General features: G+C 42.1%; 1 protein-coding gene across 5 annotated transcripts in view; it reads right to left on the reverse strand.

Moving 5' to 3' along the window:
- The window catches only part of LOC128687294 (protein bric-a-brac 2), a 273407-nt gene that overhangs the window by 130052 nt on the left and 126507 nt on the right, over positions 1-16848 (reverse strand). Inside the window, exon 5 of one of the 5 annotated variants that reach the window (XM_053774677.2) lies at positions 1389-3335. The exons of the other annotated variants lie outside the window; for them this stretch is intronic. Coding sequence (XP_053630652.2) covers positions 2613-3335 — 723 coding nt within the window. The 3' untranslated portion in view covers positions 1389-2612. Of the gene's footprint in view, positions 1-1388; positions 3336-16848 lie in introns of those variants that run through there. 5 annotated transcript variants of the gene reach the window in all.

Raw genomic sequence — 16848 nt, forward strand, 5'->3', positions numbered from 1 at the left:
CCAAAGCCACCCTCCAGGATACCAGAGAGGGATCGGGACATCCCCAGGCAATCCAGATTCCACAGCAAACTACGCCACCCCCAAGCACCTCAACGGAATGGGATGGACCCCGGTGCCCTTTCCCCTACCTAGGAACTAGCGTGCCTGTGGGAAAAAATCCCAAAGGCCAAAAAGGAAGGGCAAAAGGGAGGGGTGGGGAGGAGGAGGAGGAGGAGGAGGAGGAGGAGGAGGAAAGGAAAAAGGGGAGGATGGGAGAGGGAAGGGGGCATTGGGGGGTAATTAGGTTCGGTCTGAGGAAGGAGACCGACAGGTCTAATTCCTCAGACCAAGAGCCTCTTCACCACGCCAAGGAGCCCCCCTTGAAGAGGATGATGACTGTAAATGGTCGAAGTTGGACCGAAATGTCCTCTTAAGCTTCTTTCTCCTATATGCAGGTTATCTGTGTAAAGATTTGTTTGTTATTTGATAAAGCCCACTGTGTGGGTGAAATGTAGTCAATAAAGTATTGCATTATTATGCATGTGTTTAATTTTTCCATTAACAATAAATCATGATTAGAACCATTATAATTCAATATTTGTCATCAACAGGCACACCATACCCATATATAACAGATGAAGACTTTCCAGACATGCCTCTCTAGGGTTACGGCGCTTCAGCATACTGCTTGGTATATCATACATGTTAATCGTCAGACATTCTAGCAACACTTTTGCAAGCATACATCACAATCAACACCAGCACCAAACCTTTCAATTAAAAGAACAAAAAGGCACAGTACTGCAACTGGAACAATACACAAAAACCCACACATAGGAGAAGGAAATTTATGACAACATTTAGGTCCAACTTGGACCACTTACAAGTAGTCATGACCATCCCTCTTTTATGCGTGGGGTTATTTGTGTTTCAATTAAAATCAACAAGTCCCCTTTATTGTGTAGCTCAACTTGTTGCTATGGTATTTTCAAGAACATTCTCAAATAAATTCAATGTTTTACATCATTACCAATGCGTGAATATATAACTCACCCTTGCACACAGGCGCTGTGACTCAACCCTTCCTAGCTCAACTATGTAGTTGAGTACACACAGACAGGGAAGGATTTGAACCCATGGCAGTGTTCTAAGTTACTGCCTTTTTAGTCATAAGATAGGACTAAGTCTACTCAAAATGTTCTGCATAACAATGGGCTGTCTGCATGCACGCCTGAATGTCACTATGATATTATTTTAACTCTGGGTTACAACCCTTATGTGTTCAAATCCAGCTCATTCTGTGAAATGATTACATTTGAATGCTCAGAAACCTGCCATCCATAAAACTGGTTTAGAAACTTCTATTTTAAATAAATTACAACAATCTTAACAAATTAATAAACAAGAAAGACAGGTAGCATTTATTAATATATTTATGGGGAAGTGCTAAACCCAGAAGGGTCATGTAGTACCTGGGCAATGGCAGCAATCAGGCTTGATCTGAGGAAGGGAAGGCTAGTTCCAATTCCCTGGATCAAAAGCCCTTCACCATCATCAATACCCCTCTTGAAGGGGATGTAATGTTGAGAGAACATCAGCCATGAATGGGCACAAACAATTACTGTCAACAAGGAAGAATATACACACAGCTTTATATCAAGCTTTGTGATAATATTAGGCTCTGTGAAGAGCTTTATACAGTCAACTCTATTAAAGCTCCTCTGTATAGTGCCTTTTTTTGTCAATACAAATTGAAAAAGTGAATCCAAAATTGAACATGTGAAAAGGCCTGCAGAATATGTTATTACTATATACAGAACAGCTGTATAATCTTTATGCAACTGTATAATCTTGATACAGCTATATAATCTTGATACAGGTGTATAACCTTGATACAGCTATATAATCTTGATACAGCTGTATAATCTTGATACAGCTGTATAATTCTGATTAAGCTCTAAATAAAGCAAAACAATGCCACAACAAAACCTGGCTCTGCAACCAAGATTTTTTTCTGCATTAACCATAAGTTAGGCAAGTAGTTGACGATGTGTGAAGCATCTCAAGAGGACGAGGAAATATACAAACGTGAAAAACCCAGGTTCCTGTATTTAAAGATGTTTCACGATGCAGTAGGTTAGGTAAAGTTTGTCAGGAAACCGGACAAGTGTTTCTGATGTGGGTCTTAGTCATATGATGACCTGCAGCTGGAGCTTTTGGTCATCTGACCAAGGCCTTCCACTGGCTTACCACTCCACCACTTTAAAAACTATGGTTAGAATTATAACCATTAGATATCACCAACCAGAAGCCTTTTCAATTCAATACTGAGATGTCATATGAAAACAATAGATGATGCATACATAGTTCTGTAAGACTAAGGGACTCACTACCTCATCGTCTACTGTCTTCTGTGTATAGTTCTGCAAGACAGAGGGACTGTTACCTCATCTTTTGCTGTCTTTGTATATCATCTCCATACTGAACTGAAAAATGTCACTGGTTGGCAAACGGTCTTCTAACAGATACCCAGGTATTGCACATGTGTATTTCCTCGTCTTGTCAGTATTGAATATCAATATTGTATATTTCAAGAGGATGGAGGCAGTACTGAATATAAATACTGTAATATTTCAAGGGGATGGAGGCCCCTCTCTGACAGCATTACCAGATGTTTCCTGCCCAGTAATAACCAAGGAAAATTCTGAAGAACTCTCACTGCCCACTTTTTCGCTTTCAAAACTGCTCAGAAACTTTGCTGCCATGTTAATGGCAAATTTGTGTCCCTCTGACTGCAAGTGATAGCTTGTATGGCGGATGGCATTACTCCAGTCTTGAAGTGGTTTACCAACAAGAATAGCATCAGTGTTCTGGAACGCGACACATGGAGCGCAGTACAGACCGTCCTGTACAGTGCTGTACCGCAGTGTGGGGTACTGCTCGTTATTGAAGAATTTTTCTGGCACGCGCCTCCTGTACTTGCCAAACTGTCGCTGCGGAGGCTTCCAGTGTGTGTCTGGAATGAACCTCGTTGTCAGAATCTTTTTGATGAGAGATTTGGAAAATCTCTTGGGAAATGACAAGTCAAGGGTTCCAATGTCGACAAACGATGTTTGCGACAATGCTTTGTGAAGGCTGGATGCCTCTAGGAAGTGAGTCATGACAAACTTCTCATTCATAGATATTCCTTGCGACGACCCTTTGGGCGAGCCGGACAAATCTGGTGAGCAAGTCGCTACAAACGTCTCGTTCGTGGGTCTTGCTTGCGACGACACTCTGTGCGAGCCAGCCGCCTCTAGTGAGCGCGTCATTTCAAGCTTCTCATTCATTGGTCCTGGTTGGGACGGATCTTCTGTCTGTAGAGAGATACGAAGAATTTCAGTTACCTGTGTAGGATTTTTTTTTCTAATTCTTTTAACTTCACATTTCAAGCAACACCCAGAACACTGTGACCTCTCAGGAGCATGAGAGGAAATGGACTTGACAGCAGATTATTATTGAGTAAAACACAAATACAACACTTGGGCATCTTTATTGTTGACAAGATTATCAATAAAGGTACTCAGCTGTTGTACACGTCTTACTTATAGCTGTAACATAATGATTACCATTTATGCTCATGATAACCCACACTGAGACAAACTCAGGAGATTAACTGATCTGTATATTTCGATCCCCTTCTGGGATCCTCTCTTCATCAGCAGAAGAGGATCCCAAAAGGGGTTGAAATATACAGATCAATTAATCTCCTGAGTTCCTGTCTCAATGTGGGTTATTACTGAGCACTGACATGTGTTTATTACACTTTAGTTATTCATTACCATTTTTATTATTATTATTATATGAATGGGGATACTCTAAGCCTACAGGAGTGTCATACACTGGCTGTAGAAGAGGAGGTAATCAGATTTGACCAAGGGGCAGAGAAGCTCCAATTCCTTGGATCAAGAGCTATCTTACACATCTTTCAAGTACACCATCACCAGATACAAGTAAGGCCAGTCCTCCATAAACCTTGATGCTGCTGAAAGTCCCTTCATGCAACAACGAAAGTTGCCCTTCCTTTCCCTTCCTGGAATCAAGCCTAATTATCTGTCATTCCAAATTAACTGTATGACAATGTATGTTTTACTGCTTCCTAATAAAAGTAATAATTTAATAAAGCCCTCCTCCCTGTTATACTGGGAAATATATGACTGAACTTGTGCCAATAATAATAATAATAATAATAATAATAATAATAATAATAATAATAATAATTCTCCATGGGGAAGTGGAGAAGAATGCTTCCTCTGAAGGCCATGTGTGTCATAAGAGGCAACTAAAATGCCAGGAGCAAGATGCTAGTAACACCTTCTCCTGTATACATTACTAAATGTACAAAAAGAAACAACTTACATTTCTTCTTTTTTCAGGTTACCTTGCTTCAGTAAGAGACAACTGTTGTTAAATAATAATAATAATAATAATAATAATAATAATAATAATAATAATAATAATAATAATAAAGTAAGCTTTCTTATGAAGTCAAGGTCACTGGCTCCTTTGTTCGTTAAAAAAAAAAATTCTGCTCTAGAGGGTGATTATAAAGAGGTCAGCGGCTCCTCTGTTTGACTTGAAAAAAAAAAATGGGTGTGTCAATGTGTGTTTTATGAATATGTAATGCAATTTTTTTTGTGTAAATGCAACTGAAAAATTACAATAAAAACTGAACAGTGCATGGAAAGATCTTTATGCAATTTTGAATGGAATTTTTAGTCCGATTCACAAAAAAATGACAATATATATAGAGAGGAGCTGTTTAGGAGAGCTCTTACTGTAATAATATGGCATTTTGTAATTATTGAGCACCTGTTGAAGTTCACAAGGGCTTGCACAACAAGCCACACATGCAACACCACTTTCACAATGTAATTTCAAACAGCAGTCAAAAATGGACTGAGGAGAATGCTGATAGAATATTCAACTTTGACTTATACAAGCTCTCATGTTAGGCCAGACAGCAGGTCATGTGGCTCCCAACATGGTGCTAATTGTAAATGAATACAGGAAGTTCTTGACTTACAAACATGTTGAGAATCTTTGGTATTGAGTATATCATTATTACATCATTAATGTGTACAATATCATTATTATGTATTATTTTACACACTACAGACAGTCCCCAACATGTTCGTAAGTTGAAGACTTCCTGTATTAGGAGGTCCCCAATGTGGAAGTCGAAGACTACCGTAATGACAGAATTGTAAATGAATAATGATAGAATTTTGTATTTTATTAAAGCCTTTCACTTGAGGCACTTTTTTCTGTGGAACTTGAAAGAGTACAGGAGAAAGGGGGAAAAATGAGTAGAGAGAAAAGGAAAAAGACAATGGGATAAAATGAGGGTGTGGGAGAGGAGCAGGGAAGCAGAGAGTGGGAAAGAGAAATAGAAAGAATCATGAACAAGTGATCGTGAACTCACGAATCGCTGCAAAAAAATTAGTTGTCCAGCAGACTATTATATGAGAGCTAATACTTAAGATGGTATTCACATGATGGACGTTTGATAAGCTGAAGTTATATGTGCTGTACTATCTTGCACCTATGACAAGAGGGCCGCATACAGTGCTACAAATAGAATAAAAACAAGGCACAATACCATGACTGGAACAATACACAAATAACCTGCACTTGGGCCCAAGTCGGACCAAAACATCATCATAGGCTTCTTTCTTCTAAGTGCGGGTTATTTGTGTACAGTGCTACATTGCCCCAATGTGTCTGTTTGCTCACAAGTGTCATGTATTACCTTATACATATAACAGGTGACTGCACATGGTGCTAGAGCACTCTTCATCGTCTTATGACATAACTTTTATGAATGCTCCTCACTGTCGATTCATTTAACTTTCTGCCAAACTTGCGGGACATTTCCCTCGCAGCCTTGACTGGCCCCAACTCGCAGCAGGCATGGTAGATCTGCAGACGCTGCTCAGGCATCCAGCGTACGCACTCGCGACGGCTTCTTCCCAGCAACAGACTGCCATCTTCTTCGACCTGTTGATTGATGGTGATGGTCAATTTCAGTCTTCAAAGGAATTTTCCAATTGTGAGCAGCTGGGAGGCATTGTATAATGGGGAGGCAGCCACATGGACTCCTAGCACTTCCCATACACTTACTGTGGTGGTGGTGGTGGTGGTTGTTTGTCAGGAGAAATAAAAAAAATTCTCTTGACATGGGTCTTAGACTATGTTGTTAACTATTTGTCAGGAGAAATCCAGACATGGATCCTTAATTATATGCTGACCCTCTCAACAGCTCCTTAGGATCATCTTCAGAGTTATGTCAGTGATTTAATCAGGTGCGCCCTTGATCCAAGGTCACGACTGTGTCCATGCAGAGTACTCTGCTCTCTTCACTGCCATGCAGCTGCTTCTTGGTCATGACATGACCTGCTCAGTGGAGCTTTTGTTTATCTAACTGGGGCCTTTTGTTGGCATAGCAGTCCACCCCCATAAAAAAAATCGAAGATGACAGCCAGGTAGAGCAGGTAAGCACCACACAAGGTGACCCAAAGCCAGGATGTGAGAGTGGGAAAACTCACAAAACTCATCAGAGGTATATACATAAGATGCCATGGCAAGTTTTTCCACCCTATATAAAAAAAAAAAAAACAAGGGCACAACACAGCAGTGTTCTATGACTTTGCAATAGTAAAGTTGCTTCAAATTGTCAGTTTCCATCTTGCTTCCTCTCAGTAATAGTTTACTTTCTCTTGAAAGGACACAGTAAGAACTTTTTTCCAGTGGTACAAAAACTTTATTGCATATTTCAACATTTCAATGTAGTTTGCAGAGTTATTGGACGTATTTGAAACATTATGCGATGTCTCATTTCTATTTGTAATTCTGTATTGTATGTGCAACTTTTTTTTTTTTAACACATCAGCCATTTTCCACCAAGGTAGGGTGGCCCGAAAAAGAAAAAACTTTCACCATTATTCACTCCATCACTGTATGTGCAACATACACTGACCTTATGTAATATGTGCAATTAACAAAAAAAAATTCTTATTAAGCAGAATTAAGAGCTGGTGATCTGATTTAACTAAGCATGGCAGCCATGGTCCTTGAACACATCTAGTGCATAAAGTTAGTGATGTCTCTGTATTTAACTGCAGTGTCAGAGCCTGAGTAAACATAGTGATGACAACTGCACTCCTAGAGTGCAATAAATGCAATGGTAACTTTCATACTGTGGTGTAAATGGCTTAGACAACACACAAGTTGCAGAATGAGACCTGTGAAACATCTGGCTGGCAAAATGTTTCCTTAATAAAGATTCCCAAATGTTGCATTAGTGCTTCATTCTTCAATTTCCATCATTATTAGTGACACCTGGTTAAAACATGACACCAAAGACACTTAACCCCGGATACACAGCCACACACAACTGCAGGCCTGGTCAATACATGGCTCAAATACCAATTTACTAATGAGATTAAATGTACAGCAGACCATCGTTTAACACGGTTTTGTTTGGCAGGTTTTAGTTATAGCACTACTGAAGAATTGCGGCATAATATTTTTGTACAACACTTCGTAAAATTAACTTAACACAGTTCAGTTTGTGGGAGGGGAAAATATTTGGAGCGTCACCTGTGGGATACACTCTGCCTGGCTGTGGGTTAGACCACTGAGTCAATGGGAGAGACCTACCACCATCCCCCGCCACCAATCCCACCACCCTTGTCACAGCCTTGGGTTCATGCATGTGTAGGACCATTCTCTGCTAGGTAAATGTGAGTAAATATGAGTTTGTGTGATGACTGACTGACTTACTGATTTACTGACTTGACTGACTTACTGACTTGACTGACTTACTGACCTGACTGACTTGACTGACTAGCTTGGCTGACTTGACTGTATTACTGACTGACTTACTAAGTTGACTGACTTACTGACTTGACTGATTTATGCACAACCATCAACTTCAGTACCAGAACCTCTACCATCCACCTCAGCCCAGTAGGACCACAACATAACTCTCACTCTCTTCACAATCATCCACAAACACCAGCACCCACAATTTAAGGTAAGAAATACTATTATTTTTGTTGCATTTGTAGTCTTAAGCAGTAAAAACAACATAATACATCATAACAATAAATTACAGTTAAATATTTACTTTTATTTTTGTAAGATCTGTTGGTCTAAAAAAAATTGTTTGGCTTTTGGAGGGCTCTTAGGAATGTAACCCTATTTTTCCATTGTTTTTGGTGCTTTTAACTGCTAAGTAAGCCACTATGGGCCCCAAGAAAGCTTCTAGTGCCAGCCCTATGGTAAAGAATGTCAGAAACACACGATTTAAGAATAAGTTTGTAGAAAAATATGAAAGTGATGGTGGTAGAGGGTGATAGTGATGGTGGTAGTGATGGTGGCAGAGGGTGGTAGTGGTGGTGGTAGAGGGTGGTAGTGGGTGGTAGTGGTGGTGGTAGAGGGTGGTAGTGGTGGTGGTAGAGGATGGTAGTGATGGTGGTAGAGGGTGGTAGTGGGTGGTAGTGGTGGTGGTAGAGGGTGGTAGTGGTGGTAGTGGTGGTAGTGGTGGTGGTAGAGGGTGGTAGTGGTGGTGGTAGAGGGTGGTAGTGGTGGTGGTAGAGGGTGGTAGTGGGTGGTAGTGGTGGTGGTAGAGGGTGGTAGTGGTGGTGGTAGAGGGTGGTAGTGATGGTGGTAGAGGGTGGTAGTGATGGTGGTAGAGGGTGGTAGTGGTGGTGGTAGAGGGTGGTAGTGGTGGTGGTAGAGGGTGGTAGTGGTGGTGGTAGAGGGTGGTAGTGATGGTGGTAGAGGGTGGTAGTGGTGGTGGTAGAGGGTGGTAGTGGTGGTGGTAGAGGGTGGTAGTGGTGGTGGTAGAGGGTGGTAGTGGTGGTGGTAGAGGGTGGTAGTAGAGGGTGGTAGTGGTGGTGGTGGAGGGTGGTAGTGGTGGTGGTAGAGGGTGGTAGTGGTGGTGGTAGAGGGTGGTAGTGGTGGTGGTAGAGGGTGGTAGTGGTGGTGGTAGAGGGTGGTAGTGGTGGTGGTAGAGGGTGGTAGTGGTGGTGGTAGAGGGTGGTAGTGGTGGTGGTAGAGGGTGGTAGTGGTGGTGGTAGAGGGTGGTAGTGGTGGTGGTAGAGGGTGGTAGTGGTGGTGGTAGAGGGTGGTAGTGATGGTGGTAGAGGGTGGTAGTGGTGGTGGTAGAGGGTGGTAGTGGTGGTGGTAGAGGGTGGTAGTGATGGTAGTAGAGGGTGGTAGTGATGGTGGTAGAGGGTGGTAGTGATGGTGGTAGAGGGTGGTAGTGATGGTGGTAGAGGGTGGTAGCGATGGTGGTAGAGGGTGGTAGCGATGGTGGAAGTAGAGGGTGGTAGTGATGGTGGTAGAGGGTGGTAGTGATGGTGGTTGGAGGTGGTAGTGATGGTGGTAGAGGGTGGTAGTGATGGTGGTAGAGGGTGGTAGTGATGGTGGTAGAGGGTGGTAGTGATGGTGGTAGAGGGTGGTAGTGATGGTGGTAGAGGGTGGTAGCGATGGTGGTAGTAGAGGGTGGTAGTGATGGTGGTAGAGGGTGGTAGCGATGGTGGTAGTAGAGGGTGGTAGCGATGGTGGTAGTAGAGGGTGGTAGTGATGGTGGTAGTAGAGGGTGGTAGTGATGGTGGTAGAGGGTGGTAGTGATGGTGGTAGAGGGTGGTAGCGATGGTGGTAGAGGGTGGTAGTGGTGGTGGTAGAGGGTGGTAGTGGTGGTGGTAGAGGGTGGTAGTGGTGGTGGTAGAGGGTGGTAGTGATGGTGGTAGAGGGTGGTAGTGATGGTGGTAGAGGGTGGTAGTGATGGTGGTAGAGGGTGGTAGTGGTGGTGGTAGAGGGTGGTAGTGGTGGTGGTAGAGGGTGGTAGTGGTGGTGGTAGAGGGTGGTAGTGGTGGTGGTAGAGGGTGGTAGTGGTGGTGGTAGTGGTGGTGGTAGAGGGTGGTAGTGGTGGTGGTAGTGGTGGTGGTAGAGGGTGGTAGTGGTGGTGGTAGAGGGTGGTAGTGGTGGTGGTAGAGGGTGGTAGTGGTGGTGGTAGAGGGTGGTAGTGGTGGTGGTAGAGGGTGGTAGTGGTGGTGGTAGAGGGTGGTAGTGGTGGTGGTAGAGGGTGGTAGTGATGGTGGTAGAGGGTGGTAGTGGTGGTGGTAGAGGGTGGTAGTGGTGGTGGTAGAGGGTGGTAGTGATGGTAGTAGAGGGTGGTAGTGATGGTGGTAGTGATGGTGGTAGAGGGTGGTAGTGATGGTGGTAGAGGGTGGTAGCGATGGTGGTAGAGGGTGGTAGCGATGGTGGAAGTAGAGGGTGGTAGTGATGGTGGTAGAGGGTGGTAGTGATGGTGGTTGGAGGTGGTAGTGATGGTGGTAGAGGGTGGTAGTGATGGTGGTAGAGGGTGGTAGTGATGGTGGTAGAGGGTGGTAGCGATGGTGGTAGTAGAGGGTGGTAGTGATGGTGGTAGAGGGTGGTAGCGATGGTGGTAGTAGAGGGTGGTAGTGATGGTGGTAGAGGGTGGTAGCGATGGTGGTAGTAGAGCGTGGTAGTGGTTGTGATGGGTGTATGGTATGATAAGGCATGGTGAGGCTGCCAGTTCTGACAAAAAAGCGGCTGAAAAATATGTGCAGGACTTTGAGGGGTACACAGGCTGAAAAATTAAAACCCCACAAGTGTTCAATTGTGACAAAACAGACCTGTCTAGGAAGAAAATGCCAAACAGGACCTACATTACTCAGGAGGAAAAAGCACTCCCAGGACACAAGCCAGAAACGGACTTGCTACCTGAAGTCTTTATGGAAGGGGATTCCCCTTCCAAACAATAGAACACCTTCATCCTCTGCCTTCCTCCTGCCTCATCACTCATCAACAAGTCCACAATAAAGATAAGTGTGATGTTATTATTGTTTTATTCATCATGTGTCATTGTTTTCTGTGTAGGAAAATGTATATTTCATGTAAAAAAATTATTTTGTTTAATACTTTTGGGTATATGGAACGGATTAATTGGATTTCCACAATTTCTTATGGGGAAAATTAATTCGGTTAAAGGCTAGCTCTCTGGAACGGATTAAAGGCGTTAACCGAGGGTCCACTGTACCATGTTAAACGATGGTCTACTGTATTAACTATGTATATACCAAGAGATTTGAATAAATGGTTTAGGAATCCAACATGTTGACAAATAAGACACTAATGCAACATATGAATATATTTATTCTGGAAAAGTTTTGCAAGCCAGTGGCTTCTTCAGTCCAATGCAGAGAAAGGAATTTGCACATATTTGCACATTTTACAATTAAAAATTTAACAGGCCCATCACAATCAGAAATGTCTACACATCACCCCATACCAACAACATATGCAACTTTGGTGATAAATAAAGCACAAATCATAAACTAAATAAACATCACTCAACCTCATTCAATTTTAAAACCCACAAGTAGCTGGTTTCTTAAGTAAGTGCAATTACTTATAAATGCCATCAATACCGAAACCTGTGTTTAACAATAACAAACTGTACAAAGAAATAAAGTTTGTTTTTGTTTGTTTGTTTACAAGAACTACTGAGAACAGCATCTTCACTTGATCACACCTGGACACACACAACAGCTCCTCTAAAAACAAGAATTATTGATGCCAATACAACTGGTCTTCACCCAATCCATTGGCTTACGCACTGGCCTGGAGTTTTACGACTTGTTTGCCATGGGTGCTAACCCCACCGTGGATCAGTACCCTACCTTCCAAATAACAAATATAACAAAATTTCCACTTGAAACACACTCATCACTCAGGCACAACGATGAGATACCAGCGAGTTACTTCACCACAATAGTCAGTAAAATTGACTAGGAGAAAGAATTCAGCAACATTCAATATATTAACTTGGGTGTCCACATATTCCTACAAAAAATTTAAAACCTCTACTAAAGAATACTGTCCTCTAAACTAATTGGTTAAGGTTGTGTAGATGGAAATTGGTTGTGAGATGTGTAGAAAGTAACTGTTTGAGGGTTGTTTAGATGGAAATTGGTTGAGAGTTGTGTAGAAGGTAATTGTTTGAGGGTTGTGTGGATGGTAACTGGTTGAGGGTTGGGTAAATGCTAATTGATTCAGGGTCGTGTAAATGCTAATTGGTTGAGGGTTGTGTAGATGGTAATTGGTTGAGGGTTGTGTAGATGGTAATTGGTTGAGGGTTGTGTAGATCGTAACTGGTTGAGGGTTGTGTAGATGGTAATTGGTTCATGGTTGTGTAGATGGTAATTGGTTGAGGGTTGTGTAGATAGTAACTGGTTGAGAGTTGTGTTGATGGTAACTGGTTGAGGGTTGTGTAGATGGTAATTGGTTGAGGGTTGTGTAGATGGTAATTGGTTGAGGGTTGTGTAGATGGTAATTGGTTGAGAGTTGTGTAGATGGTAATTGGTTGAGGGTTGTGTAGATGGTAATTGGTTGAGGGTTGTGTAGATGGTAATTGGTTGAGGGCTGTGTAGATGGTAATTAGTTGAGGGTTGTGTAGATGGTAATTAGTTGAGGGTTGTGTAGATGGTAACTGGTTGAGGGTTGTGTAGATGGTAACTGGTTGAGGGTTGTGTAGATGGTAATTGGTTGAGGGTTGTGTAGATGGTAATTAGTTGAGAGGTGTGTAGATAGTAACTGGTTGAGGGTTGTGTAGATGGTAACTGGTTGAGGGTTGTGTAGATGGTAATTAGTTGAGGGTTGTGTAGATGGTAATTAGTTGAGGGTTGTGTAGATGGTAATTGGTTAAGGGTTGTGTAGATGGTAATTGGTTGAGGGTTGTGTAGATGGTAATTGGTTGAGGGTTGTGTAGATGGTAATTGATTGAGGGTTGTGTAGATGGTAATTGTGTAGATGGTAATTGGTTGAGGGTTGTGTAGATGGTAATTGGTTGGGGGTTGTGTAGATGGTAATTGGTTGAGGGTTGTGTAGATAATTGGTTGAGGGTTGTGTAGATGGTAATTGGTTGAGGGTTGTGTAGATGGTAATTGGTTGAGGGTTGTGTAGATGGTAATTGGTTGAGGGTTGTGTAGCTGGTTGAGGGCTGTGTAGATGGTAATTAGTTGAGGGTTGTGTAGATGGTAATTAGTTGAGGGTTGTGTAGATGATAATTGGTTGAGGGTTGTGTAGATGGTAATTGGTTGAGGGTTGTGTAGATGGTAATTGGTTGAGGGTTGTGTAGATGGTAATTGGTTGAGGGTTGTGTAGATGGTAATTGGTTGAGGGTTGTGTAGCTGGTAATTGGTTGAGGGCTGTGTAGATGGTAATTAGTTGAGGGTTGTGTAGATGGTAATTAGTTGAGGGTTGTGTAGATGGTAACTGGTTGAGGGTTGTGTAGATGGTAATTGGTTGAGGGTTGTGTAGATGGTAATTGGTTGAGGGTTGTGTAGATGGTAATTAGTTGAGAGGTGTGTAGATAGTAACTGGTTGAGGGTTGTGTAGATGGTAACTGGTTGAGGGCTGTGTAGATGGTAATTAGTTGAGGGTTGTGTAGATGGTAATTAGTTGAGGGTTGTGTAGATGGTAATTGGTTGAAGGTTGTGTAGATGGTAATTGGTTGAGGGTTGTGTAGATGGTAACTGGTTGAGGGTTGTGTAGATGGTAATTGGTTGAGGGCTGTGTAGATGGTAATTAGTTGAGGGCTGTGTAGACGGTAATTAGTTGAGGGTTGTGTAGATGGTAATTAGTTGAGGGTTGTGTAGATGGTAATTAGTTGAGGGTTGTGTAGATGGTAATTGGTTGAGGGTTGTGTAGATGGTAATTGGTTGAGGGTTGTGTAGATGGTAATTGGTTGAGGGTTGTGTAGATGGTAATTGGTTGAGGGTTGTGTAGCTGGTAATTGGTTGAGGGCTGTGTAGATGGTAATTAGTTGAGGGTTGTGTAGATGGTAATTAGTTGAGGGTTGTGTAGATGGTAATTGGTTGAGGGTTGTGTAGATGGTAATTAGTTGAGGGTTGTGTAGATGGTAATTGGTTGAAGGTTGTGTAGCTGGTAATTGGTTGAGGGCTGTGTAGATGGTAATTAGTTGAGGGTTGTGTAGATAGTAATTGGTTGAGGGCTGTGTAGATAACATAAGAACATAAGAACGATGGAACACTGCAGAAGGCCTACTGGCCCATGTGAGGCAGGTCCAAGTCTCCTACCGGCTTAAGCCAAAGCACCCAACCTAGTCAGGTCAGGTCACGTTGACTTAAGGGAGGAACACGGCAACCGACCTGGTAGCACAAGCTATCAGGTCTAACTCACACCCACCCACATCTACTCATGTATTTATCCAACCTATTTTTAAAGCTACACAACGTTCTGGCCTCTATAACGGTACTTGGGAGTTTGTTCCACTCATCCACAACTCTATTACCAAACCAGTACTTTCCTATATCCTTCCTGAATCTGAATTTTTCCAACTTAAAACCATTGCTGCGAGTCCTGTCTAGGCTAGATATTTTCAGCACACTATTTACATCCCCTTTATTTATTCCTGTCTTCCATTTATACACCTCAATCATATCACCCCTAATTCTACGTCTTTCTAGAGAGTGCAGATTCAGGGCCCTTAGTCTATCCACATAGGGAAGGTTTCTGATACATGGGATCAACTTTGTCATCCTCCTTTGTACATTTTCCAGAGAATTTATATCCCTTCTGTAATACGGTGACCAAAACTGTGCAGCATAATCTAAATGAGGCCTAACCAAGGATGTATAGAGTTGAAGAACAACCTGAGGACTCCTATTATTTATGCTTCTTGATATGAAGCCAAGGATTCTATTAGCTTTATTGCGAACACTTATGCACTGTTGTCTTGGTTTCAGATTACTGCTAACCAGAACTCCTAAATCTTTTTCGCAATCCGTAATATTAAGATCTACATTATTTAGTTTATATGTGGCATGGTTATTGTCCTGTCCAACATTTAGAACTTTGCATTTGTCTATATTAAACTGCATCTGCCACTTCTTCGACCACTGCATCAGTCTATTCAAATCTTCCTGGAGTGCTCGAATGTCCTCGTCAGAATGAATTCGACGGCCTATTTTGGTGTCATCGGCAAACTTGCCGATGTCGCTCTTTATGCCCTCATCTATGTCGTTTATGTAGATTGTGAACAGCAGGGGGCCCAACACTGACCCCTGTGGAACACCGCTCGTGACGCTTCCCCACTCTGATTTCTCCCCATTTATACAAACTCTCTGCTGCCTATTTGTCAACCATGCCTCTATCCAGGAAAAAATCTCTCCTCCTATTCCATGTGCTTTAATTTTCCTCAATAGTCTCTGATGTGGGACCCTGTCAAAAGCCTTACTGAAGTCCATATACACAATATCATATTCATTACCATGATCTACCTCCTCAAATACCTTAGTGAAAAAAGTTAATAAATTCGTAAGGCAGGAATGCCCCTTTGTAAAACCATGCTGAGATTCGTTGATTAATTTATGCTTTTCAAGGTGGCTACGAACTGCCTCGGCAATTATTGATTCCATAAATTTTCCCACTATGGAGGTTAGGCTTATTGGTCTATAGTTCGAAGCTAAGGACCTGTCACCTGTTTTGAAAATAGGTATCACATTTGCCATTTTCCACTTATCTGGCACCATGCCAGTTTGTAGTGATATGTTGAAAAGATTAGCCAAAGGTGTGCTAAGCTCCTCTTTACATTCCTTTAGAACCCTTGCATACAGTTCATCAGGGCCTGGGGATTTGTTAGGTTTTAATTTATCTATTTGCCTAAGGACCATGTCACTTGTGACCCTAATAGTGCACAGTTTATTATCGTCCTGTTCTACATAATTTATCATTACTGGAATATCGCTGGTATCCTCCTGTGTAAAAACTGAGAGGAAGTATGTGTTAAAAATTCTACACATTTCCTTATCACTGTCAGTGAGCTGACCCGAGGAACTTTTGAGTGGGCCTATCTTGTCCCTGATCTTACTTCTGTATACCTGAAAGAATCCTTTTGGGTTAGTCTTCGATTCTCTTGCAACTTTAACCTCATAATCTCTTTTTGCTTTTCTAATTCCCTTTTTTATTTCTCTCTTTAACTGAATATATCGATTTCTCAATTGCCCCTCTCCTCTTTTGATTTGCCTATATATGCCTCTCTTTTGACCAATCAGATATTTTAATCTATTGTTCATCCATTTAGGATCATTTTTGTTTGATCTGATTTCCCTATTTGGAACATAATTTGACTGAGCAGCTAGAACTATGCCCTGGAAAGCATCATATCGGCAACCATCACCACCTACCTGACCCTTAGTCAGGTCATTCCAGTTCAGCCCACCTAAGTAATTTTTCAGTCCTATGAAATCAGCCAAGCGAAAGTCAGGGACGGAGACTTGATTGCCATTATTAGGGGAATTCCATGATATATTAAAACTGAGTGATTTGTGATCACTTTCCCCAAGCTCATCATTAACCTCAAGATTATTAATTAGTGTTTCCCTACTGGCAAGAACCAAGTCAAGGAGGTTATTTCCCCTAGTTGGCTCTGTCACAAACTGTTTTAAAAAACAATCCTGGATTGTATCAAGAAAGTCACCTGACTCTAAATTTCCTGTCAAATTGCTCCAGTCAATCTGTCTATAGTTGAAATCTCCCATTAGCACAACATTTTCGTATGTAGATGCCTTACGAATTTCGTCCCATAGAAGTTTACTGCACTCCCTATCAAGATTTGGGGCCCTGTAAATCACACCCAAAATTAGTTTTTCTCGGCCCTCGAGAAGCTGTAACCAAACAGATTCAGTGGCTGACGCTTCTAATTTAACCCTTTGAGGGTTTTCGTCGTACTAGTACGTCTTACGCGTAGGGGTTTTTGACGTACTAGTACTC

Source organism: Cherax quadricarinatus, chromosome 62 (assembly GCF_038502225.1).
Source record: "Cherax quadricarinatus isolate ZL_2023a chromosome 62, ASM3850222v1, whole genome shotgun sequence".
NCBI lineage: Eukaryota > Metazoa > Arthropoda > Malacostraca > Decapoda > Parastacidae > Cherax > Cherax quadricarinatus.